Source organism: Athene cunicularia (genome assembly GCF_003259725.1).
Source record: "Athene cunicularia isolate RWA chromosome 3 unlocalized genomic scaffold, athCun1 chr3_part1, whole genome shotgun sequence".
Classification (NCBI taxonomy): Eukaryota; Metazoa; Chordata; class Aves; order Strigiformes; family Strigidae; genus Athene; species Athene cunicularia.
In genome coordinates, this window is record NW_020799097.1 from 64106183 (window position 1) to 64130297 (window position 24115).

The 24115-nt window shown below is 42.2% G+C and overlaps 1 protein-coding gene across 9 annotated transcripts in view; it reads right to left on the reverse strand.

The window, feature by feature from the left end:
* Positions 1-24115, reverse strand: part of NHSL1 (NHS like 1) — a 111088-nt gene that overhangs the window by 60543 nt on the left and 26430 nt on the right. Inside the window, exon 1 of one of the 9 annotated variants that reach the window (XM_026845375.1) lies at positions 16914-17495. The exons of the other annotated variants lie outside the window; for them this stretch is intronic. Within the exon in view, the coding sequence (XP_026701176.1) occupies positions 16914-17115 (202 nt within the window). The 5' untranslated portion in view covers positions 17116-17495. Of the gene's footprint in view, positions 1-16913; positions 17496-24115 lie in introns of those variants that run through there. 9 annotated transcript variants of the gene reach the window in all.

Here is a 24115-nt window from a genome sequence, read left to right on the forward strand (position 1 = left end):
CCCCGCCCCCCATTTCCACCTTCCCTCAGGTCATGCTGATAAAGAGGTCAAACATCAAAAATGGCTATCATGAGGAGATATCTCAAAGGAAGCACCAGCTGGATACTTGTGTCTGCATCTCTTAAAGAGTCTGCACTAGGTCAAAGACAAAAAAACTCTTCACCACTTGAGATAAACCCATCGGCTTCCATGAAATTCAGCACCTTGTCTCAATCCAGCTTTTCTAAAATGCTTTTCTTGTCACAAGAAATTGCCACCACATTTAGTTCTCTTAGAGCTGAAAACATAAAGTAAGCATGTCTCCGCAGCCTGCCTCTCTACATTGGGAAGAGAAGGAAAAGATGAGGCAGTCTGAGAAAACTTAGAGTGTAGTCACTATGCAAACTGATAAAGGACTTTAGCCTCCAACACTGCCAATCCAGCAGACAAACCCACAGAAAACTCCCCACCAAGTAACAACAAAAAACCCACCTAAAATTGCCATGATAGAAAAAAATTTTAGTCTGTTGAAGCTGGATAAACCCAGCATGAACAGTAGGTGTGCACACACTGGGATATCAGTTCTTCAAAAGCCAGTGACTCAGAGACATCTGGTAGACTGGGGAGACCTTGCTCTGTGGCACATTTCCTACTTCCCCTTGGACAAGTTAATATTAACTCACCACCTCAGTTCCCACATCCTTACAAGCAGGGACCACAGTCACTTGCCTCTGCACAAGGACACTATCACAAGGAATACAGAAAATACAGAGAAAACTTTCAGCAAATGCTAATTCTCACTTCATACCGGATGGGATTGTTAACTTTGGTTACAAAGTTTGGCCCTGAAGAAGCTCCCTCCTTCAGTCAGAGACTGAAACAAAGAAAATGAGAGGCACCAGATGCAGTGCCAAAGAGCACACTCAAAATCATGAGTGTAACACACTCATTAGCAAAACTGTGTCTTTTTTTTAGTTCACAATATAATAGCTTTTAAACCCCGAGTGGTTAAACCGATTTTAATTTCCAGTAGAGGCCACGTACATCAGTAGAGAAGTGAACATGAGTAGCTGCTTGTGCTTGGCGTGCCTGAAACGCTGCAGCCATTCCTTCACTTCTCTCCCTGCTCTCTCCCCTCTTTAGAGGGGCTTTCCAGCTGACCTGCTCTGTGACAGCCATCTGGGACAGCCACCCCTCCACATTCACAGCAACATAAAACATCAGCGCCTGTGAAACAATCTGGAAATATTCAGCTTCCACAGAAATATTTCCAGCCAGCCCCTGGGGGACGGGGGGCCCTCCTGTCCAGCCGCCATTCACAACCCAATGCCTCAAACCTTGCACCAGTGCACAAGATCCGTTGAAGAAGTTGAGACTTTATAAAAAGGCAAATGTTGAAAAGGGATGTACTTGGGTTGCTCGTAACCACAGCCGAAGCAGCTGACCAGCGGCAGCCCTGGCAGCAGCTGTCCATCAGGGACACTAATCGATCTGTGAGAATCAACTGTTCTCCTTCCCACTGCTGTTCATCAGCCTATGTACACCTGCAGTTATGAAATTTAGGAAGTACTAACTTAAAAAAACAAATAAACCACATGAAGAGTTAAAGCAACCTACTCCTACTCCATCCCACAAATCAAGACAGATTTTACCACTTACTTGCATGAAGGAGAGGTAAACCCATCACACTTACCAAGTTCACAAAAGGAATGATGTGTCAAACTATTAATACTAACACATTATCATCATCTCAAAACCTGAACTTTAAGTTGTAAACCTTAGTAACTTTATTCAGACAATGGAAAAAAATCCCCCACTAAACAACTGTATAGCATTAACGATATTTTAAGAGGAAAGAAAAATCAAAACCATACAACTGAGCTGGGAACTGCACCGTGAGAGCTCTACCAGTAAGCAAAAAGGAAAGGAGAAACGTTGGCAAGCAGATGTACACAAAACAATTAAATCGATGCCTTTTATTTTTACAGACACGTCAGTCACTCACTTGAAATAAGTTTCCACTGTGCCACCCTCCAGCAGCTCACATGGGGAAGAAGCTGTTGGAGGGCATTTCTTTAGAGCATGTCTGCAGGAGTGGGTCAGCGTAGGACATGCTCGGGATTGCTCCCTGCCACCCCCGTCCGCCCCCTCTGAGCAGCTGCGGTGTCTGGAGGGGAGCAGCTATGGGACCCACCCCTGAGCACTCCCTCCCCAGGCTGTGCAGAGGCACTCAGGCAGAGGTCTGCAGGGCGAGCCCAAATCCGAGGAGGGTCATAAACCCCTTCCTGTGGGTCACAGGGCTCCCACCTGGCTCAGACTGACACCACCTGGCCTTGAAAGCTGCACCTTTACTTCTAGGCAAGACTTCTGTCATTAAGAAACATCAAGCACCTGAGATAAGAAACACCGAACATCTCAAGTGTTTTCAAAACTTGTGCCCAAAGCTTTAAGCCTGTCCTGGCCACCTTTGCCCACTTCAACAACTTGCTGGTGCTTAAAGGGAGTCGAAGTCACCCCCACAGACCACAGGAGTCAGTAATTTATGGTTAGAAGGGGTTTCTTCCTCCCTTAGAGCCAGTCCTGGCTGCCCCTCTCCCTGCATCTTTCAGAAGAACAAAAGTGCTCCCTCCACAAAGGCTGTCCCAGGCGGCACCGCATTCAGCTGCCCTCCTGTCTCCAGCTCGGCTCACTCACAATGGACCCTTTCAGGGTAACCTCGGCCTTGGTGAAGCGCGATACTTCCCCAGCTACTGAAAAATTACAATTCATTAAACCTGGAATCAGGAAGAAGAGGAGGAGGAGGAGAATGCACGGGGGAGAAGGAACAAAGGAGGGAAGATATTTTATCCCCAAGCCACCACAAAAGCCAAGAAGGACCCGTGCCCTGGCAAGCTGGCAGGGAAGTGTGGCGCTGGGCCTGGCTCTGCAGAGGCAATCACTGAGCAGGTATTGCTTTAAAGAGGGGACCCCGGCAGCGCCCTCCTTTATTCATGCTTGTAAGGGATTAGGGGTGCAGGCTCTGGGAAAGGGGCTGCTCGGCGGAGACAGGGGCAAGAGGAGGAAGATGAGAAAGAGAAGCAGCACGACCTAAGCCACAGAGGACAGAAAAGCAGCAGACTGATTGATCTGATGATCCTATTTAGGTCACAGCACAATAAAGCTAATTCATTCCTTTGACAATTCAAAACATCTTTCCACAGGATCCTCTGTCATGCAAACATATCACTAGAGAGAAAAGGAAGCATTTGGGCAGGGCTGTCTGCAGACAAAGCAGCAGTTTCTTTTGGTTAGAGCATCTCCCCACACACTGTAACTGCAGGCAGGAGAACAGAAAACATTTAGTGAATGTGCAATTTTGTTCCATGGTTTTGTTTTAAATTGCAGGGCACAATCCTTTTTCCTTTGGCCATTCCTGAACCCCAGCTCCCAGAAGAATACTTTTCTCTCTCCCTAGGGAGACCCTTTTAAAATGCCACCAGGAAAAATTCTCAATTTAAATTCCAAATCCACCTCAATGCTCCTATGCTACATCTTATCCTGAAGAACCGATCAAAAACGGCTGCAGAAAGTAAGTTAGTCTGCAAAATCTTGACTCTTCTTTGCCCTAACAATGCACCGTAGAGAATATGCTTTTCTTCTAAAGTAGCGATGAAAAAAATACCAGGCAGACAACTTTGAGTAAGTCTTCTCATCGATTCATCCTGTAGTACTCGGCATGCAACCAACAAAACCAGACTGCAAAAATGCCATTTCTGAACTTCTGCCCCAAACCATCTCCCTGTTCAGCCTGTAACTCCATCTTTGGCAGCTGTGCACTCGTGGATGCCCACTAATATCCAACAGACATCTCCAACTAATCGCAGTCTGCATTCTCCTTACAGGCGTCCTGAAGGGGACATGCTCCTCACTCATTTCACTTATTTAAAGGTCACAGAAAGAATTCTTGTAGCCTATCTCCATCTCCCTGCCCAACATTGCTCTTTGGCAAACTTCTATTTATATATGGATTATCCTAGTACAAGGAGCTGGTAGATTCTTCTTTTTTTTCTTCTTTCTGCTGACTCTTAATAAACTCAAGGTGAGACGCATTTAAGCTTGGAGACAGGATCCTCTCTCAAAATTCGGCCAGTACATGCTCTAGTTTCCTAAGAATTTTGCAATCTCTACAAGCAAAAAATTAAGCTCCCTGGAAAATGCCAACCTTTGTACACCCATGCCAAAATCAAGCACCAAGTGCTCACTCACTGTTCTCACTCAGCAACTTGAAAAAAATGTTTGTTTCTTAGTTAGAAATTTTCAAAAGCTTCACCTGAAAATGTTATCTGCACAACACAACAGTAAAATGATAAGTAAAAGCTAAGGTTCATAAATAATGACTAGATTTCAGCAGTTTGTACATTCGGTATTGTCCCTAAAGCCCTAAGATTTCTGACAAAATCTGAAAACCTGAACATGTTCCAATTAAATAATGGCACAATCTGCCCTGAAACAACAGTATCATCCAAACTAAAGTAGGCATTGAGACCATGTAACAGTCACCTAATAATTATGTTGTTGCAGGATTCAGCAACCTGTTTTAAACTCCTAAGGAAACAATTGAACCAACATCCATACCAAGCATCTGCAGAGAATGTCTTTAGCTGGCCAGAGGCTTGTGGATCTCAGACATATCAAATACCAATACATATTGAAAACAAATTTAAAGATTATATTTGTGTGGTCAGCATCTTCTTATTAGAAGTTCTCAGTAAAGCCAAATGAAAGGATAATCTCCTAAATTCGTACTGCTAATCATCTGAACTTTCAAAATTTATAATGTGGATACCAACTTGAAACTTTTATTATCACCTATTTGATTAAAAGTGTCAGAGATTTAAATATCCTTGTTACTAATCATATGAAATCTAGCAGCCCAAACCTCACAACGAGCTGTGGTCAGTCAACGTTAAAAGCTGAATAGTTGTGTTTCTTTGGATCGCTGGCAAAATGCATCTGTTTAAATAATGCTACTGTGAAAAAGGTGCCTTGCCACCAAACATCTTCAGAAAGCACCAGTGACCACACCAACTATCATGATTTTTAATATTGTGGCAATGGTTTCACTAAGTATGTGGGGGTATTAAACGAACAATAGGCATCACCATCTACTTCATCAGAAGGTAATCCATAAAAAGATTTAAAAATGAGATTCTCTCTTCTGCATCCAGTCTGCCATTTCCACCTCCATTTCCTGACAGAAAGGGAAAGGAGTAGATCCCCACTTTTTTCTACATGATCCCTGCAGATACCTATACTTTTTTGTATTTTAGAAAAAAATAGTTATTCTCTGCTGTGGCTGAAGAACTTCAGAAAACTGAACAAACCATAAAGTTGTAACATGACAAGGGGTTTAACATACACCATTTATAATGAAAGGTAACATTTCTAATCGCAAAAATGTCTCTTTGGTATCCCTAGTTTCCCCGCTCAGCACAAAATATAAACTGCAGAAATGTTTGTATTTTGTTGTATAAGTTGGAAAAATTGGAGGAAAAGTATAAAACGAGATAGTTTATGTTAGTTTTAAAAATATTTTTTCAAGCACTTTCACTGTTTGTATCTGAAAACCTTTGAAAGTGTGCAGCTATGGCATCATCACCCCCACTTCAGCTCCAAACAGATCACATGCTCTGTAACCTGACATCATGACTTCAGAGTAACTTGCTGCCAGTGGTGAACTCTCACTTGAACTTAACTGAAAGGCAAGCACGCATCTAAAATTCAGATCAACACTGCTTATGATAAAACTACCAATATATTCCTCAAAGAGCTTCTAAACGTAACATCTTGCCAATAGGAGATACACCGCGACTCGGAGATTTCCAACACTTGATGGAAGACTGGAGACAACACACAAACAAATACAGAGACAACCATGCAGAGTCTAGAAATAAATTTCTGTGCAAAAATACCATGGGTTTTCCAGTCCAGACAATTTGCAAGAATCAACTGTCCTGTCCTTCTCAGTCATTCTTGAAACTCCCCAGTAGCTGTTCTTAAGAAAACAGTAAGAACAAAGCAAAGAAATATCAGTAGTTAACTACTACTAAGCAAACAACCCTGACACCTCAAGATAGTTGATATATCACTATGTATCCCAGTGGCTGCATTTTTAAACTATACACAACAACCCACATTCAGCTTTGGGTTACAGATTTGTCCAGAGGACTGTTAATGACTGAGAAGTTGTGCTATTACAGAATTGGAACATTTTACATCGCAAGTTATTGAGAAGAGAGCAGGATCCCGATTTAAAAACAGTCTGGAAGAATCAGGTGGGAAACTTCTCACCGCCTCCAGGACAGGGCTGACCCCTGGAGCAGAAGACCCGATTCAAATGTAAAGAAGGAGGTGGGAGATCAGTAACACGGTCAATGTGAGTAACATCCACACCCTCAAGAAAACCAATCAATAAAGCCACAGCTGTATTTTCCAAAATTATTATGTAGTCTGTAATGGGCATGAAAAATCTCTTCCTTTTGCCCACCTTCATGGATAACAACACAAGCAGTTGTAAACTTTGGCACCTTTTAAGGACACTGCAATGCAGCACTGAATGAACTTCAATCCCGGTCCAATTGAGTTAGAAGCGTCGCCTAACAGGATCTTTGCTTTGCCACCATGTCAGGAATCATCTAAGATGACACACACCAAAACTCAATTTACATTTTTGTTTTAAACTATGGCTGATTTAAAGAACTTAGCTGAAACTACAGCCATTAAAAACATCTGACACATCCAGCAATGTCTAATATTCTGTATAGAGCATACACCCTCCTCCAGGAATGAAGAAATTGAAACACTGTGTTCATATAGGCTTTGAAAATATTTCTTTTTTTGTCAGGGCAATTAGCATCCTACTCCTTCAAATTAATTAAACCTAACAGGACAAGGTTAGCATGACACCAAGGAAAAAACTCATGTTCACCTTCAGCTACTGGACATAAAAGAGTGTCGTCTTTTCTGATGCTATTAATTATTTAACCTAACATTGCCTCCACCATCTGCCCAGGGACTTGCTCACACCTGTCAAACGGCAGCCCACTGTCCCTGGTCTAGCCATACCGTCAGGTTCCTGGCAAATATCTGACAAACAAAAGGAGGGTCAGGCCGATTACAAGTTGATGTTGAGAACAACCATGAGGGATCATTCAGTTAGGAGAGAATCCAAACCTGCTTTGGAGATGATACCCAGATACAAGTTTAATTTGTCCTCCTGGGAAAAGATCATGAAACTGCAGAGGAACAGTTTTACAAACCTCTGTTGATGCTTTCAGACAATGACAGATGTGCTCTGCAGCCCTTGTGTGTAAAACTTCACTGTTCTTAAACTCCATGTCAAGCACCCAAAGGACAGCAGACAAATGACAGCACTGATCCAGAAGAAGAAAAGTTGTCTCGTAGTCATTGTGGCTTGGATCAGAAATCAGATGGTCAGGGGATGAAACCTTTGGGATGAACAGTACATGGCCACTGACCGCTCGCAGAGCAGGGAGCTGAGCACTCCCACGGAAAAGGCATCACAGCTGGATAATTTCCTTTTCAACTGCAATATTTGCAGGTTTTCCTCTCTTCTCCAGAAGCCTAGTTTCCAGCAACACCAGTTCATGCTCAGCTGATGAGGATGAGCGGTCACCAGCACAATGAAAAACAGTTTCCAAACAAAAGCCAGGAGCTGCTGCCAAACAGCCACGAGCAGTGCTTTGGGGATTTCAGCCTTTAAATTAGTAATAGTCAGGCACAGCCTGACTGGCTGCACACAGAAGACACAGGGAAGGCCAGTTAAACACCCTTCTGCTGTGACTGGAGAAGCGGCATTGTGGGGTTTCGCATTTATTCTCTTCCAATAACTCCAAGTCAAAACTGGTCAGTTCACAGGTGCTGTTTCTGTAACTGCTGTAATGGCAGGCACTGCTTGCAGTCCGATATTCAAGCTGTGTCTTTCCAGTCATGCATCATCCCCATAATCCAGATCCCACTGTAGTGTATTACAGCACCAATTGAGATGTAATTACAATGAGCCACTTAAAGCATTTTTCTGATTAAAAAAACCCAAGAAAACAACCCCTCTAACCCAATTTCTGCTTAGGCATAAGAATGTCATGGTTATTGTTTGTTCTGCACCACATAATCTTAGAATAGATCAGATCCAATCTACTTTTCAACTGCTTATTAGTAAATTCTTTATTGTGCAATCCCTATGTCTCCTTTTGTGCTTTCCAATACAGTCTGAAAAAATGTTTTTAAGGTTTTTTTAACAATATGTTAATTAAAACAAAGGCTGTGTCTCCCTTTTTTTTTTTTTAATAACCAGTCTTTCCCAATCCCAGCTCTTCTGAGACATTTAGGAAATGCAAGCAAAATGCCATCTGTTGGCAGTGAGGTGGGACTAAGCCTTTAATGTTGAAATACTCACTTTAGAAAAGCCAAGCAGGCAGATTTAATCGACTGACAAGATTGAGTTCTCTAAATCACTGCATATTCCAGGTCCAGTCCCATGCTTCCTTTCACATAATTATATGTATTTCTATTTGATCTGCCATTAACTCATTGTTTCCTTTCTAAGAGAGCAATGAGCAATGACCTGCCCTTGGGTCTTCCTCCCACCAAACCTGCTGACCCTTCACTGCCTTAAAAATTCCAGCATGGGGCTCTGCTCACCTTCCTCAAGAGGTGTGAAGGGAAGGAGAGAGCAAATGAACTCAAGGTAGACTTTGGGTGAGTTTTTTGTCTTGTTTCCATAAACTTCCTATGCACATATCATACCAGCTGTCCCCGCTACAGCTGCCCATCCGTGGGCCAGCAGGTGCCCAGAGGCAGGAAACGGCCACCCTGCAGCCCCACTGAAGACGCTGCTCTATAGACTGTGATAATGTCAGTCTGGGGCTGACAGGAGAAGTCACTGCAGCTGTACTCCCAACCTACACCTGATGCCCGAAAGAAGCCTGAGAGCGGCTGCTGCGTTCACACAGCATGAAAATAAAAAAGAAATTAAGTTGAGGGCAGCTTTCTAAAGTCTCAATTTCAGGAAGAGCATCGCTCAACATCCTACAGGGTAATCTGATGCCAGATACATGCAGCGTCCACTCCACTACTGTTTGCTTTTTGTTGTAGGTATTTTACACCAGACGACCCACCTATGTCAAGGTTTTTATTTTTCACTCTAAGCAGCCCAGTTCTGCTCAAAACTTATGACTGTTACCTAAATAGACTACATACTTGCAGAAAAATTTCATAAAATATAAAAATCAGCAACTTCTGTACTTTTGGCTCCTCCAGCCTTGCTGCCGTGAGAAGCAACTCCAGGCAGTGTGGGTGCATCCATCGGCACAGCAGGCAGACAAAGGCCGATGGCCACGTGCCAGTAAGGCTGCCTTCTCCAAATTACCAAGCAAATTCAGTACCAACTTGCACAGTAGTACTTTCACAAACGCACAGTCACCATGTAAGGCACAATCCTTTCTACTCTAATCCCGCCCACTTTTAAATACAATAATTTAGCATGGGGAAAAAAATACAGACTCCTTCTAAAAATCGGATCGCATCAGCAAGCTCCAGGCACCCTATCATTCTGAGATTTGTCCTCTGAAGACACCACTCTGCCAGTTCATTTTCTCTTTTCCACCACTAAATAGCCTTCACTCCACTCCACTGTCTCCCATATGGTTAACATGAATGCAGCAATTAATATGCAATTAATAAAATGGTGCGATCAACTGCTTTTGTTCACAGCAGCAGCTGGTCTGCATGTTAGAGAGTAATTAGACAAATTAAGATGTACCGCTTTTGTCTGCAGATGAACTGACAGCATCGCTCATGCTTAAATGTCACTAAGCCTACTGGCATTTGGGATTATTTTAAACCTGTCTTTTTTCATTAACACTACAAGGTATCAATAAGCCAGATTTATATGCTGCCAGCTGCAATGCCAGCAAAGCGCAAGTTTGCTCTACCTCCAAGACGTTTGCACGAGCCAACCGAAAGTTAAAAGAGAGAAGTGATGTATTTCAGAGAATGAGGGCGCTTTTACTTAAAGTATCACAGCCTGTAGCACGGAGTGAGTGGCTCTGGATGGGGAATAAAAATAGAGTTGATCTGTAACCATGTCCTAGGCAGAGGTTTGAAAATCTTAAGGATCAAGCAGTGTGCATATTTTTTAATGATTTGTCATCAGATTAGGGCAGGGAAACAATGGAGGGGTAAAAATCTTTTGTAAACTATCAGATTTTTAACTATTTCCTTTAAAAGGTGTTAGATTGGCCTATGCAGGGGTCATAGGGAGAAAAGTGGTTTCAGGGAGAGTCCTGAGCTCTTTGGGAGCAGAAGCAAAACCCCCATGCTGCCCTGGCAGGGCAGGGGGCCGGAGAACACAGCATCAGCTCCAAGCACTAGCAAACCTACACAACACAGATCCCACAGTGGGCAGAGGCACGGGGAGGGTGGCAGCAATGCTCTGCCAGCCTGGCCCCCTGAGGTCTTGCCACAGGAGCTGCCATCCAGAAGCCAGACCCCTTTGTCTGCGCTGGGTTCCCCCGTGGGACCCCATGTACCCTGCAGAGGCTGTACACCCTCTTCTGGTTGCCTCTCACCGGCAGTACACTGCACAGCTCATATTGCTCCCTCCAAGCACAACACAGAGGTCATCATACCCACCATATAAATTGCAATATACTGTTTTAATCACAGGATTATCACCTACCATGGGCTTTGCAAAGGCAGCACTGCAGGTTACCTACATTCAAACTGGTGTAGCACACACCATACACAAAACATCGAACATGATACTTGATAAATCAAAGTATTTCCAAGGCAACACACCATCACACCTTTCCACGGAGTCATTATTTATTAAAGCTTCGGTCTTCCCAACAGTGTGAATAAACACAAGGGAAAGGACACTGTGTGAGGAGCAGTTGGCACAGGAAAAATAAGGGAGTGGCATGGAAGCCTCAAGATTTTCACATTTAGTAACAGTTAACAAGAAAAAACAAGTCACCAGGAGGATTTCTGCTGCAGGAGCACTGCAAATGTGCCAAATGCCACAGAAGGTCTCTACCACCATAACCCAGCATACACAGGCACACAGCCTGACACAGGAGATGGGTGGATGTCACTGATCTGCAGTCCTGAAAAATGGGATCCAGAAGGGACGATATGAGTATCTGCCTTGTTAATGGCAGAATTTGCTTCTCTACTCCACCAGCACAAGAAAATGCACTGCAGCTATAAAACCTGGCTACCTTTTATCACTTCATCTCAGTGTTGGCCTACGGCAGGGTGGGATGCAGTAAGAAATGTGGCATAGTAAAATGGATTTTGGTAATGCTGCCATAATCTATTTCTGATTGCTAAAGTGACTCCATTAGCCAGGCAAATAAAGGGATCCCTTCAAACGCTTGTGTCTTTTCTGTGGAGTTTCACATTCTCCTCACCATGTTTCAGCTTTAATTTGATCTGAGTCTGATTTTCTTCTAGCACTCAAAACCATTTTGTGACTTCACTGCACTAGATAAAGCAACTCCCAGTAAGATCTGCAAACATACCGTACCCACCATCCATAAAGCCCAGGAGTTTTAACCTTTAAATTAAGCACTGAAGAGCCTATTCAGTCTACCATTAACTACCATCCTCAACCAGAGGTTTTCCAATCTCACCTGTTTCACATGTACTTTTGCACTTATGTTGCTCCACCTCCTTAATTACAGCAGATGCTCCCTGCTCCAACTGCTGAGAACACTACACAAAAGATGTCTCTGAACTATTTTTTCACTCTCCTCCAGATGCACTTGAGTGATGTTAATGAGCTCCATACCAAAACCTCCCCGCCTCTTGTGTTCCTGAGTGCCACACACAGCTTCTCATCTGCTCGCATGCAGAGAGGAATGCACCAAACATCCACCACCAGTACCTCCTTGCAATGGCAAGCACAAGTTCACACCTAGCAGTGAACAGCCAAGCTTGCAAAGTGTTTTCTTATGGCAAGGCAACACAGCAAAGTCTTCATACTCACGTTACCAATTCACTTATTAAGAGTTTTACAACACCTCAACATTAATCCCTTTTTACTCAGCATATTCTACATTCTTCTTCATCCCTCCCTTCATCCATAATACTCTCGCATCTGACCCTCAAAAGGGCTTATGAGCCATATGGCAACAGCACAGGAGACCAAGAACTGTATCTCAACGGCCCAGCCAGAAAAAGACAGGCAGGGAGAATGATTCTGTATGGCACACTCAGGGAATGTGCAGCAAAATGAGCCAAAAATGCAAGACATACCAAAATGCACACCAGAAGAGTTGTTATCTATCCAAGATCTGAAGTAATTCTGTACAAATGGACAAGTTCCTCTTCTTTGCAAGATCTTGGTGGCTTGCTTTGGCCAAATGAACAAAACTTCCAAAAAAACTCAGCCATAAGACAAGCCTTCACTAGGAACACTAACAGAAAAAGGGGACAGAAAAAAATCCCCCTTTTTTAGGCACACAATTAAAATTATGTACCAAATTACTTTTTCTTTCTGAAACAAACCAGTTCCTGGCTTTATCTGATGCAATCCAAAATGTCAGCTGTTACGATACAAACTGGGTGCAGCAGAGGAAGCTGGGAATGAGGATGGTCAGCCCCTTGCATGAGGCTCTATAAGCAGCCATCCCGGCCATTCACCACGATTGACTGTCCTTCTGTCACTTTAGGAACGAAAAGCCACAAAGGCTTGCTTAGTGCTCTGCACAGCCTGGGAATTGCAGAGATACAAAGTGATTCAGTCTTTGTTTCACACTGCTAAATGAGAAGGCAAAGGATGAATCCTTCCAAGTCACAAGGTCTCTGGATTTTTTTTTTAAATATAACATCCTTGAGTTGGAAAATTTAAATCTTATTGCTATCAGAAGAGAAATACAGAAAAAAAAAAAACCAAAACAAACCAATATGGCAAATACTGAATAATAAAAAACCCAACTTGGTTCAGGACATCCTATTCATTTTTACATAGATTTAGTTATTATTCTTTCAAATTGTATAGGTTTTTCAGAAAACACACACAGATAGGTTTCAGCTTTACAGATAAGACAGAGCTGTTGTCTTTAGAAAGACTAATGAATGAAAAAGAAAGCATTCTTTCATGAGCTACCAGGCCACAAAACCCTGAGAAAAACTACCAACAACTGAAGCTACTGTTTAGCAAACATTAAAAGTAATGTAATACTGCCACTGGCTCACTCCCACATCTGCAAAAGAAAGAAAAAACCTCCAAAATCTTTACCAAAATATTGTCACAAAAAGCTGGCAGACGCCACAGTTTAGCTAGGCTAGCAACAGCATACCACATCTATGAACTTTGCGAATTTGATAAAATATGAAGCAGCAATGGGAACCACAAGAGGCAGGAGATGCTCTAACCCAGAGGAGGTGACAGCCTCCCACAGCAGCAGTCACTGCCAACAGCCTCAGACTCCAGTTTAGCAGGCATTTAAACCAAATCAAACCCAGCCCTTTACATTTCTGCCAAACCTGGTCAGTGAAGGATCTCAGCTTAAGTTTGCTGAAGGAAAACCAACTACTGAACACTCAGCATCACTGGAGTTTGTCTGCAATCATGAATGAACACGTGATGGTGACAGTCCCTCCACCACTGTAATACCATTATTCTTGCGGACAGTCAGGCTGTTGAAGGATGTATTGGTGCCCTCTGACTGATTCATGTTGTCTATTTACAGTCAATCTGGCAGCAAAGAACGGCAGAGGAACGGAATCACAGATGCTGAAAAGAGGCTGAGCTGGTAATGCAGAACCTCCACTTCACAGTATCACTAATTCAACAGTTTTACCGTACAATTGCTACAGCTTAAAAAACTCCAAACCCTAACATGGTCACTTGATTGTCAGAGCTGCTACATCACACCACAAGTATTTTGACTATAGAACATTTTGCAGTAGAGGTGTTATGAGGTGAGCAAGAAGTGCTGGGGACTCCTGCTGCAGACCATCGAGATCCCCTCAGCAAAGATGCTCCCCCAGGCTCTGAGAAATTTCAAACAACCCTAACACTACCAGTGCCATTTTCTACAGAATACATCAGCACTGTGAAACCTCTTGAAGTGTCGTTCTCATGACGCTCAATAAGGACCCCAAAGGGACCCCTTTATCAACAGAGATAAAGCTCAGCCAATAATCTCCTGCTGTGCTCTGCAGTTATCACTTGACCTGGTCCCAGAAAGCACTTCCACTTGTAAACACTTTTGTTCCTTAAAATAAATATTAACAGAGTTTAAAAGCAATGCAGCCTCCCTATCTCAAAGAGAAATGGTACCTGTCCCACAAATAATGCTTTTAACTGATGGTCTAATTATGTTGCCATTCTTTTGTTACTATGGACTGGGAATGAGTAAGAAGGAAAGGGAGCCAGTGGGGCAGAGCTACTGTCCCATGTGTACATGCTTGTACCGCGGTGGGACACCATTACTGACGCACAAGCGGTTCTCCTGGGAAAAGCCAGGACAGAAAACACGTTAACTGATTTTTGCCATTCACTGTTTCAAGGATTCAACATTAAATATTGAAACTTCAATGCTTTGTGATTCAAAAAATAACAAATAAAATGCTTGGGGTCATACCAGACACCAGTGAAACTCAACATAAAGGAATCAACAATAAGCTTGGTCTATAAGTTTATTGTTAGGGACCAGAAATTGCATTTAAAAGCTTTAGTAGATCGCAAGTCAAACAATCCAATTGCTTATATAAGTGCTGCATTATAAATCAACACAATTACACACACGGTCACACTTTTAAAAATATTAAATAGAATTAAATAGAATTCTTGTCTCTTCATCAGGAATATGTTGAAGCAACAATAAAAAAAATGAATAGGGAGAGCAGATGCTCCCACAGTGTATACAGGAACCAGATCACACCATTTAGATAGGCAAAAGCTTCCCAGGTTCGTCTTTGCACACCTAGCTACATAATTTCAATTCAGAGGTCATTAAATTCTCATCCAAGAAGAAACTGGATAGGCCTTGAAGTGACTTGGCTATTTAAATGCAAAAAAAAAAAACCAACAAAAAATCCCCGTGTTTCAGTTTCCAAACTTTTTAAATGCAAAGAGGATTTAAGATCATCAGCATGTATTTACTGTCGCTTTCTAATACTGTAGTAACATAAATATTCTTTAAAGTTCCCCATTCTTGTCTCTATACATCTTCTGAAAAATTTTATAATTTCAATTCAAGTGCATTTTAGAAAGGGGGGTTGGACACCTTTCCCTGCAGACAGGAGAGAGAGAAAAAGAAGGCAGGCTGCAGGAAGGGAGCAGGGATTTCCGAGTGCCCTACCTATGCTCCTCATTCCCATTTCCACACTCCTAAGGAGCAGATTTAAACAGAGCGACTGCTCCCAATGCCCTGAGCTCGCCTGCCAGAGCAACACCTCCGAGGACACTACAAGAACCAGATGTGAAAGTCAACGTCACGATTTTGCAGGAATGAACTAACTACCCAGCAAGAGAAATAAAACCATTCCTCCCAGGCTGGCTGGGCTACAGAGGGGCCATGTCCTCCGCCCTGAGAGCATCCCCAGAGAGGGTCCCTAGTACCGAGCCTCTTCAGAGTTTCCCCGGGCCCTACAGTACAGAGGCTGTATCATTACACACAAAGGAAGCATTTTCATTTTCTCCCCTCGGAATGAATCAGAATTGACCCTGTGCTCTAAAACATAAAATTCAGCAGATGAGCTGGAATTTTCTTTCCCTGCATTTTAAGAAATTGCTTCCTCTTGAAAAAGGCCTGAAATACTCATGTGGTAAATCACACTCCTCCTCCAGGAGGGGACATCAAACGAGGCTTGCTTAGCTCTAAATGAATACTGTAATCCAGGAAACAGGAATACAGGTGGTTTCACTAATCAACGTCAGCATCAAGTGGCTAGATGGTGATTTTTCAGTTGCTGGTAATAACTAGACATTGTCAGATGATCAGCGTGAGACTAATGAGGAAAAGCAAAATCAGTTACAGTTGCAAATATATTCGTGTACTTTTTTTTTTTTTTTTTTTTTCCTAAAGGCCTGGTGCAAGGTAGTCAGCCAGCTGGCTTTTGCAGGAAAAGCTTTCTTTGTCTTGTGAAATTTCTCCCCCATCACCCTTAAATACACTTTTCTGAGCAACCATTCCACAAACAGCTGGGTGCCTTTGCTTAGGTGGTCAGAAAAAAAGGGAAGGCGAGCAGTAAGGCTAAAAACAAAACAGCTGAACATTACCATTGTCTGTCCTATTCTCTCCCTATTTCCCATCTGTATATGCCCGTGAAACTTGAAACTATACAGATTAAAAAAGAAGAGAGTCATCACAATTCAGGAATTCTTTCTTCTCGTGTTCAGAGGAAAAATAACCTTAGACCTAAGGTTATTCAAAAGCACATTTTTTAAAAAAAAAATAAGCACTCATCAACTGCATTAAGCATCTTTGAGTCTGTTAGACCTTTTTCTTATTTTTCCTGGCCTTTTCATCCGCTGATTGTTTCTATGGCTTTCAATTAGAGTGCTACGTCAACAACTCCACTCATCTAAAACAATCATTTCGCTGAAAAGGAGCATTACTAAACTGAAAGCGAGTGCTCAAGACCTCTCAAACATAGGCATATCCCATGCACAGAGACAGTGTCATCCTGTATCCACTTAGCAGTCCCACTGGATACAATATTTACATACTCTCTCCTGAGGTGGAAACACATTCTTTTCATAAGAAAACTGTTCCCAGTGCCTTCGTCTTCCAAAAGAGTAAGAGAAATACGAGTACCTTCCTTGCTTTTAAGTCTGTTTTACTGATTTATTTCCTCAATAATGACAACACACACTAAACGACCAAAACAACTGATGAAAAGGAACTGATCTTTCTTACTTGGCCAGAAGGAGTTGTCGTCTTTGCTCAGTAACTTTTTCTTGAGGCGCCCGGGCAGCTTGGTGTGAGTGTTTCCCATTTCGCTGGAATACAGCGGGATAAGTTCCTCCTCATCATCATCGTTGCAGCTGGGCTGCCACTTGCTCCTGCCGAGGCACCCGACCATCGGGTCCGCGGGCAGCCAGTGCACATAGGCAATCATTGTGAGATGCTGCTCTCAAGGATGTCCCTGCTGTCCCCAATGGCTAGTTTGGAGCAGAAGGGAGTGGCCTGCTCATAACCCTTGAACAGACGCATTCAAAAAGCTGCGAAGGAAAAGATTGTCTCCTCCTCTGCACTTCGGCAAGCTAAACTATTCCGTTATGCTGGGAACTGTTTTGAATAGAATTCTATCAGCCCTTAAAAAAGAAGGAAAACAAACAAATCAACCACCTGGTTAAGCAGCTCACTCCAGCTGCTGGATGCCCTGCCCCTGTCCTACTGCCAGCCCCCAGCAGGAAAACACGGGCTGCAGAGAGCTGGGAAACCCAGTCACCTGACAGAGATTTCACACTTCTCCCTTTCTGCTTCCACTCCAGTCTACTGCTTCTCTTAAGCCTTATCCCCGATTATTCACCACCCTCTGAACAACAGGTACTACTGCCATAAGCAGATGGCCATATCCAAGAAGCTTATTTAAAGCTAATGTACTGTAATCGCTGTGACATTGATGGCTAGAGAACAGCAACTTGGCAGGAATCTGCCAAGAACATTTACTTTCTCAATGCAAAAGCAGGAGAGTGAAGAAAAAAAGGGCAAAGTGTCACGATTTTGGTACTTGGATTTGAGTAAGGAAACTCCCTTTCAAAGTCAGAATCATTAGTAATGATTGCCACCAAAAGAAGGTGGTATCTTCCATGTTAGACTGGATTAGATTCCAGGTTAGACTGGAATCAACTGGATTGATGCTGAATACAAAGCACAAGCAGTCATCCGTTTGCACTCAGTACTGCATAAATGTATAAATCCTCACGATGCCTCTAGAGGCTAGGTATTATTTCTATTTAAAGATGAAGACATAATCTCAAATGGATTTAGTAACCTGCCTGCAGAGTGGAAAAACCAGGATTAGCGTTGAGGTATTCTCAGTTCTTTAGCCTCATCCACAAGCCATTACACTCCATGGCACCTCTCCCAAATACTGCACTACTAAACAAGTTTCCAAGCTGGTAACCACATCAACCCTAATCTCGCATCCCCTACACTGTTTTTCTCCAGGATCCAGGAAACGTGCCCTTCCTGGGCTTTTGAATTGGCTGCAACAGCACAGTCAGATTGGGACAGCAAGAAAAACAGAGACATGCACCCTTGCATAAACTGCTGTCTCCAGCAACTTTTTAAAGTTTGCTTTTTATTTTGTATTGTTCAAAAGATTACATGGGATAGTATTTATTTTTAAAAATGGGAAGATACCAAAACCCTAAGGAAAGTACAACAATGACCAATTCTTAGTCTGCTTCCTTAACTCTTTATAAATGCTTTGGTCACAGTCCATTCGTGAAAGTGGCTGCCCTATATATAGGAGCACAACAGTATCAGGTAAGTATGGATTTTAGAAAATGTTTTATCTGCTCCTTGGTCGATATCTACAATAAACTTCTGGACAGAAGAAAAAAAAAAATCACTCTTTAACAGGAAAAAAAAAATCAGATGAGATGCACATCTCCTCTTTCTCCCTGTCGCACACACACATTTCCTTCTGCCTTGCTGCTGCTGCTGCCCACGCTGGCAGACGCAGCCGGGAGCAGGGTGTACACCCCAGCTGCCCGCAGGCGCTGCACCAGTGTGGCATCAGCATGCAAACATGCAAAACCACAGAGAACCACCCACAATAAATTGTCTGCAACGCTGACTCAACAGTGCTGGCAAAGGGGTAGAAAGTAAGCAAGAAACTAGCTTGCTTGGTGTTTGGGGTTTTTTGTTTAACATCCTGTTACTTTGCACAGCAACTTGAGCAAATAATTTTCACTACAGAGTGTTTTATACACACCTTGCATGGTGGAATCTCAGCAAATTTGCAACTAGATGAAAATAGGTCTTACAATGAAACGTGTCAGGTAACTAATAAATAGGGATGAACCAAGCCCTGCCCACAATTTTACATTTTTTGACAAAAATTTCAAGTATCTGCAAAAATATGGATGGAATGGGGAAAATGTGCCAACAGCATGGGCAATAGCTGTCGGCACCGCTGGCATGTCTGTACGTATAGCAGAAACTCAGTAGTATAAACTGAACACTGGCAACCAGGCGTTCGAGGCAAATACAAATTTACAAAGCCAAGTACTCATCAGATTCTGAGAAAGACAAACTGTGATTAACACTAGCGGAGTTCAACTCACTCATCAACCACAACGATATTCTTGCATACGCCAGAATAAATGAATGTCTAGACAGTCCTCCTGGGTGGGATGAAGCTCCCAGACTGCTGTTAGTGAACCAGTTCATAAGGAGGCCCCATTAACACTTCCTTAATGGACAGTATCTCTGTAACTTGTCTAGCCACTGTGCCTGCTGTCTCACCCTTTCAATTCCCTGCGATAATCAGAGTCTCGGGAAGAGTCATGCTTACAGATGTGATGCACAAAACTTCTGAGCATCAACAGTCCACTGGCAAAAGTGCACTGGGGCTTGTATTTATTCCTCCTGCAGACAGGTACGGTATCTTTTATTAGACAAGAATACAGTTGGATTTCTGTTATGCTTTTTATTTTAATGACTGATGTTATCAAATTATATTTCGAAAGGAGATCAGCTGATGTTTGCATGCAGTCTTTGTATCTCTATGCAATCACGTCACCTGACATAAAAGTGCAGATCTACACATCAAACCAGTATTATTTGGTAACATGCAGTGCAAACACAGAAGCAAGAAGACAGGGGCAACAGACAAAATTCAGTGTTCAAGGAGACTCAGATGCTCCCAAACACTTAAGAAGATGACACAGGGTAACATACTGGTCTGGAGTCCCCACGACATTTACCGTGCACTTCTCTAGACTACAAACATACTCAATTAGCCATGTTTCCAATGCGTGCTCACGAAGTAAGGCTGATGCACAATAATGGGATCAAGGCTGAAATCCAGTTTAACAAGTATATTTACCATACGGTAGGTATTAATGTCCCCACAAATTTTTTACTTGAAGAATTGATCTGTCTTCCCTGAAGCCTGGAAGACCTTGGTAACACATACGATAAAAGGTTTGGTGATAGTAGTCTCAGCTACTAGCAAATGCAAAACCATAAAGAGTTAGGAAGAGGATGTACCGTTTCATTTGAGAAGGACATTGTGTACACTGCCTCTTCCTCTTCTAGTCTTCCCCCAAAAATCCCATAAAAAGAAACTGTTATTTTATATTGTGTCTATATGGAGCAATAATCTAGGTTTGATAAAGCCAAAATTTCACCCAAAATTTTATCACAAAACTTCTGATTAAACTTCATTTATTCTACTGCAGCTATAGTGTTGTTTTATTTTTTCAAATACACAAAAGTGAGGCTGTTCATTTTACTCTATTATATAAAGATTTCCCCAAAATAACATTGTTTCCTTTATTACTCTTTTTCACACTTTTCAAAAATTGAAGTAATGCAAGTATGAATGTTTTGAGCAGAGTGTTAAATATGCATATTCATCTTTATCAGCATATGTAATTTTTGCTAAACCACCTCTTTATAGTCAGGCTCTATTAGGGAGAGCCTGAATAATTAGGGAAAAAACTGATTACATTATACTGGAAGCAACATTTGGTCTAAAGAAAAAAGGCTGTTAAGAATTTGACAAACTCCCAAAAATGTGACTAGCTCGGGGATTACAAGAAACAAAATTTTAAAAAATAACCAAAGAAAAACATCAGCCCTTTTATTTGATAACCATATATGCTCCTGAGCTCTGAGAACAGCAACAATACTTATGACTTATTACACGTAGGAATTTAAAGAGCATATAGGATATACCGAATGGGAACTCAAGGGATTTGGAATCACAAAGTATAGTCATGTCAGTCCTACTCTGGTATTAAGATAATCTTTCTAAGTATGCTACATAAGAAATTGTACCATCAGTCTTTATGTAAATCCTCTGGATAGAAGGGAAATGGTAATATGCACCATGTAGTAAAATAACGGCACTTTTATGAATACCATGCACAACAAAATCATCAAATGAAGTAATTTCTGATGCAAGCCCAACAGCCACATTGGAAATTAAAGAGAGCTTGTAGAAGTCCACTGGGATAAACTCTGCCCTAATTAGACAGCGATTCTATTTTTAGCATTGATGGGCTGACGATGTACTCTGGGCTTTTTGGCTGATCAGCTGTAGGTTTTAAATTGTACTTAAACAGTTATTTAAACAAACAAACAGAAAAAAAACCCAATAAAATATTATTTCTACATTAAATGTATTTCAGTGGAGCCATGCAGCATTAACTAAGCCTTAAAATAATACTCTTGAAAAGTATCCTCCCTTTACAGATGGTCAACAGCAAGAGTGAGGACATGCCCGTCGCGGTGAACCACCCCAGCATCCTCAGGAGCCAGATGCAACACGGGATGTCCTGCTCTCCTGGTCCATGCATGTACCTTCCCTCTTGCCTGTGCACTGATTAGTGTGTCTGAAGTCTTAACTCATGTTCCTTAAGCACACACACAGCAGACAAAAGCTAAAGAATTTGAAAACAAAAGGGGGGGGGGAAAACAACCTTGAGGTATTGTAATTTGCTTTTTAACTGAATATGAATCTCTCAAACAGGAAGCGAGCAGAAGGTATCAGCTTTACAGTGTTTAAAGCAAGTGCAATATTTGAGGAGCTCGTACAATACTGACAGACATCAGGGTGCAAGGGAAATGAAAGGGCTCTGGGCGGAGTGGCAGGCACCACTGCCAGGATGCACACAAAGATTGATGATGCTCCAAAAACCTCTCTCCACATGGCCATCTTCACATTCTCCAGCATTAGCTCTATCCTCTTCTATTTTCATGGATGTATTTTTATCATATGTTTGCAATCACATAGCATCTCTCAAGCTTTTAACGTTTTTTTTAAAGGACAAAGTAATAAGGCATGTGCAGCTTAAAGAGCTTGACTGGGATGACAGCTAAAAGCAGTCCTAGCAATCAAATGTGCTTTGTAAAAAGCTACAGCAAGTGATGCTGGCAATTATGTGCCTAACAAACTGGATGCAAACCCCTGAGTGCTGGGGCATTTGGCTAATTTAATTCCTGGTACCCGAACAGCCAGCCCTAGATTCAAAGCATCACCCTTAGGCAACCCTCAGCCCACTGCAGGGACACCAAATCTGCAAACCACCTGATGCAGCACAACAGAAAACAACAACAAAAATAAAAATTAAAACAAAGTAAAGGATTGTGAGGAACCAATGCCTTGGTAGAAAGTGGAAAAAAAAAAAAAATCTTTACAGACCCTGATGATGTATGTTTCTTGCTTTTTGGCACTCTCCAGCAACTACAGCCCTACTAGCAAAACAGCTCCTCTGGTTTTGTATTCACTGTAAGCTCAGAATTAACACCCTTCCCATTAAACCCATGCAGAGATTGCTGCACATACTTTTGATATCTTTGTTTCCATCAACAGTGTTTTTCTGTCTCTTCATATACAAATCTCTCATGCTGACAGTGGAGAAGAATCTTTTCTTACTATCTGGAACAGCCTCTCTCTATCTCCCCACTGCATCAACTCTGAACATACCCATTACCCGCTCTTTTATATCTTAATTTAATTTTCCCTTTGCTGTTATGCAATAGTCTTCTGTAATTATTTTTAATTCAATAAGTATTTTGATATACAGCACATATGTAAGACACTGGAGGAGAAAAAACACACTTCGTATTACATTACTGGCAGTCCCTGGGCACTTAAAAATACACTTCTGTGTTCTAATTATTCATCTTTACTTTCAATTAGGAAGCCTTCTTAAGAGCAATAAGCAATGTCATATGTTTGATATTAACTCTTGATCACTGCTTTGCAATATTTAAATGAGAAAGCAAATAAAGCCAGCTGTATAAGCAGTAGATAACTCTGAAAAGCCTTTCTATGCCTTTCCATTTTAGCTCTGTTGCCATACAAAAAGAAAAATGAATTATTTTGTTTGGTGTATTCCATGAACAGAGCACCTTCGGGAAGGGGGTGACGCTTGTTTGGGACACAAGACAGAGCTGTTAGCAAGACGGAAACAATGAGATGTTACTGCTGGTCGTTGAAACAGAAGCTATTCTTGCTGCCTTACTCCAGGGGTTGGGTCCCACACATCTGCTGATCCTCCTCAAAACATGAAGCAAAAGAGATGATGATGGCAAAAGCCGGGGGAGAAGGTGGCTTCCAGTCTGGAGCCGCAGTGGACGGTAGCGCCAGTAACACTGGTACACCCACGTCCTCTGCAAGCAAAGGAGTCGCAGCCCTACCATCTTATTTTACAACTCATATTAAATGGCAATTCAGAGTTGGGTGGGATTACCCATTTCAGGTTTGCTCATTAAACTCATTACCATGGTAACAGGAAGAGAAAGAAGTCATCTCCCCACTCCTATTTTCTCTCACAATTCCTTTAATGGATTTAAAAGCCTGAAGAGGGAAGCACCTTTCCAATACAGAGCAACAGCGACCTCCCTGCCACCCAAGCGGCTCACTGGAAGAGTCCACATGCAGTGAGATTTTCAACACAAAAGCCAAAGCAACTTATGCTACTTCACAAAAGCCACCATAAAGCAGCCTTTAGTCAGAAGGATACAGCATCCTAGCCCTCCTCCATCTGGAAGGGATTCTGTGCTGAGGCTGCCTTCTGTTCATGTACACCGTCACTGCTGTCAAAAACGCAGTGCCACCTCCTGGACGTGCACGGTGGTCCTGGGAAGGCCTGCTCCAGTCAGGTGTGTAATGGAGAGCCAGGAGGGTTTTCAAAATTAAAACAACAAAAATGATGAAAAGAATTCAAAACTGTTTTGAGGGAGTTTATTATTTTTAGTGGGTACTTCTAAAAGCATTTTGTTTCTATATGGTTGGAGTGCTTTGATGAGTGCCCTATAAAGAACTGCTTTTAAGCTCCACGTAAGAAAGAAAAAAAAAGTGAAACTCGGTTTTATTAACAGAGCACTACTGCAGAGTATAATAAAAAAACCCCAACTCTTAAGATGTCAAA